Raw genomic sequence first — 2,491 nt, 5'->3', positions numbered from 1 at the left:
TACATACCAAGGGACTCAGGTTCCCTCCAGTGGTCACATTTGGTATTACACATGCAGGTCTTATCACATAAACACTGGTTAACATCACAAACCCATTTTCAGATACAAGTTAAACCTGTTCCAAGAAATTTTTAAAACAAAGTTAAAAAACAAACCTCTAGACTTTGTTTTCAAAGTTTGAAGATATTTCGCTTCCCATCCAGGAAGCTATATCAATTCAAACCTGTTAGACAAGCTTGTCCCCTTTCTGCAACTCCCATCTGAATTGGCAACGCTAAATGGCATCTCCTATTGAGTGCATTTATATTATTGTATTTACAGTGAACCCTCATTTATCGCAGGGGTTACGTTCCAAAAGAACCCGCAATAGGTGAAATCCGTGAAGTAGAAACCTTTATTTTTTTTACAGTTATTATAAAATGAAATACTCTATACAACATTGAAATCAAGGAACAAAAACTTTTTACAGGCCCAAGCATTTGTTTAACAAATAAAAGTATGGTATAAATGTTGTTAACTACTGTACTGTACTGTAAAATAATATAGTTATAAATAGATAAGTAATAATTTTAATCATCAAAACGAAATGAAGGGTTAATATTGCGGGGATCAGCACCGCCCCGCCGTGACGGATTGGAACGGGAGAAAATGAAAAATTATTATGAAAAAAATAAGTACAGTAGGACAAATAGTGACTGACATGTACAGTACAGTATTTCACTTCTGTTCTGACGGAGCCGCTGCGTCCTGACTCTGCTCTGTGGCGTTTTATTCTTCTAAAGCCTGCGGTGCAGGTGTGTTTTTTGGAGAGAAGAACATAGTTATCGGTAGTTGTTGTTGCTCTTTTTTCTTCTGGGCCAAAAGATCCTTATAAATCGACATGCCACCATTAATATGTTTGACAATAAAGTTTAACAATACATGATGCAAATCTGTGAAGCAGCGAGACTGTGAAAAGTGAACCGCGTTATAGCGAGGGTTCACTGTATATGTATTTATAAACAATATATTCTGAGCCCTGAGAACACTTTCATTTTTTATGTAAAGTAATTTGAAGAATGGAGTGGCAGATCAATAAACGGATCAGTGTGGCTACTGCTATAATGGGGGCACTGCACTGGTCTGTTGTGGTGAAGAGAGAGCTCAGAGAAAAGATAGAGCTCGCTACTGGTTGGTCTACAGTCCTACCCTCAACTATGGTCACGGAATGTGGATCATTACTGAAAACAATATCCCATATACAAGCGGCTAAATGAGATTACTCCACAGGGGGGCAGAGCGCTCCCTTAGAGGTAGGGTGAGGAGCTCTGGCTCCGGCCTGGGAGTGCCTCAGATTTCCACAAGCAGAGCTGGAAGAAGTGTTTGAGATGAGGGTAATCTGTGAGTCTTTGCTGAGACACACACTTTGTCACACACTGTCCGTTTAATTTGAAAAAATATTTTTTTTATATAAAAAACTTAAAAAATTGTGCTTTACCATTACATCAAAGGACATCCCTGGTTTGAAATACTTGGGTGTTCTTTTGAAGTGGATTGTGTAGGGGGATTTCACAATCTTGATTCCTCGTAGTTCTGACTCCACCATTTCACCACCTATAAATCAAAATGCAAAAATGTGATTTATTTCAAAATGAAGCTTAGCACATTCTACTTCAGCAGCATTTCCTATTGACCTTTATACGGAGCAAAGGTTTCACAACCTAATTTAGCCATATGCTGATGAAGATTCTCAGTCATTCAGGTCATAGTCATTCCGTAAAAGTTCAAAAAATATCCACTGGACTTGGTTTCCAAGGTTTGAAGATGTTTCACCACCTCTTCAGGAAGCTTTCTCAATTCAAATGTCTGGATCCGCAGTGAGTTTGAGTCTTATATAGACAACGACTTGTATCGCTTGGAAACATGCAATGGTAACCGATGAATGGGTCGTTAGTTCCATCGTTAGCCTGTAATATCTGAAACCTATCTATGATTCTGAAGGTCGGTCATTAAAGCGGGGGGATTGCCGTTAAGGGGGGGATTGTGTCCTGTAATACCTGAAACCTGTCTATGGTTGTTAAGGGTTTGTCGTTAAGGAGGTATTGTTCACCAGCTGGAGCGGGTAGGTGCTTTGTTCCTCTGTGATGGGGTGGGGGGTGTGGGGTGTGGTGATACCTGGAAGGTATCATCTCTATTACTGAACTATTTTCAAACAATAACAGTTCTCCCACTCAAAACAAAATATAGTTAAACCACATACCTGGAAATTTAAGAAAGAAAAAGAGACATTTGGGCTTTCTTAATGGAGTAACTTTTTGTTAATTATTGGGAAAAAGCTATAATACATAATTATTATTAATTATTACGCAATTCAACAAAAAAATAACATTTCAAGTTTTACTGATTTTAATCTGTTAAACTTGAGAAAAATAAATGTTTTCGAATAAAACCAGTGACCAGTGTTGTCTGCCTTCTCAAAAACCTCAGGGCTCTAAGGGTCGATGAGATTTTT

At 38.2% G+C, this 2,491-nt stretch overlaps 1 protein-coding gene across 1 annotated transcript in view; it reads right to left on the bottom strand.

Annotated features, from left to right (window-relative positions):
* The window catches only part of LOC107084014 (complement C3-like), an 84,236-nt gene that overhangs the window by 67,934 nt on the left and 13,811 nt on the right, over positions 1-2,491 (bottom strand). The window contains exon 8 of the mRNA XM_015373641.1: positions 1,478-1,593. Within this exon, the coding sequence (XP_015229127.1) occupies positions 1,478-1,593 (116 nt within the window). The remainder of the gene's footprint in view (positions 1-1,477; positions 1,594-2,491) is intronic.

Source organism: Cyprinodon variegatus, unplaced genomic scaffold (assembly GCF_000732505.1).
Source record: "Cyprinodon variegatus isolate N-32 unplaced genomic scaffold, C_variegatus-1.0 Scaffold90, whole genome shotgun sequence".
In the NCBI taxonomy this organism is placed as follows: Eukaryota; Metazoa; Chordata; class Actinopteri; order Cyprinodontiformes; family Cyprinodontidae; genus Cyprinodon; species Cyprinodon variegatus.
Note: the sequence above shows the minus strand (reverse complement) of the source record. Positions and strands in the feature narration are given on the sequence as shown.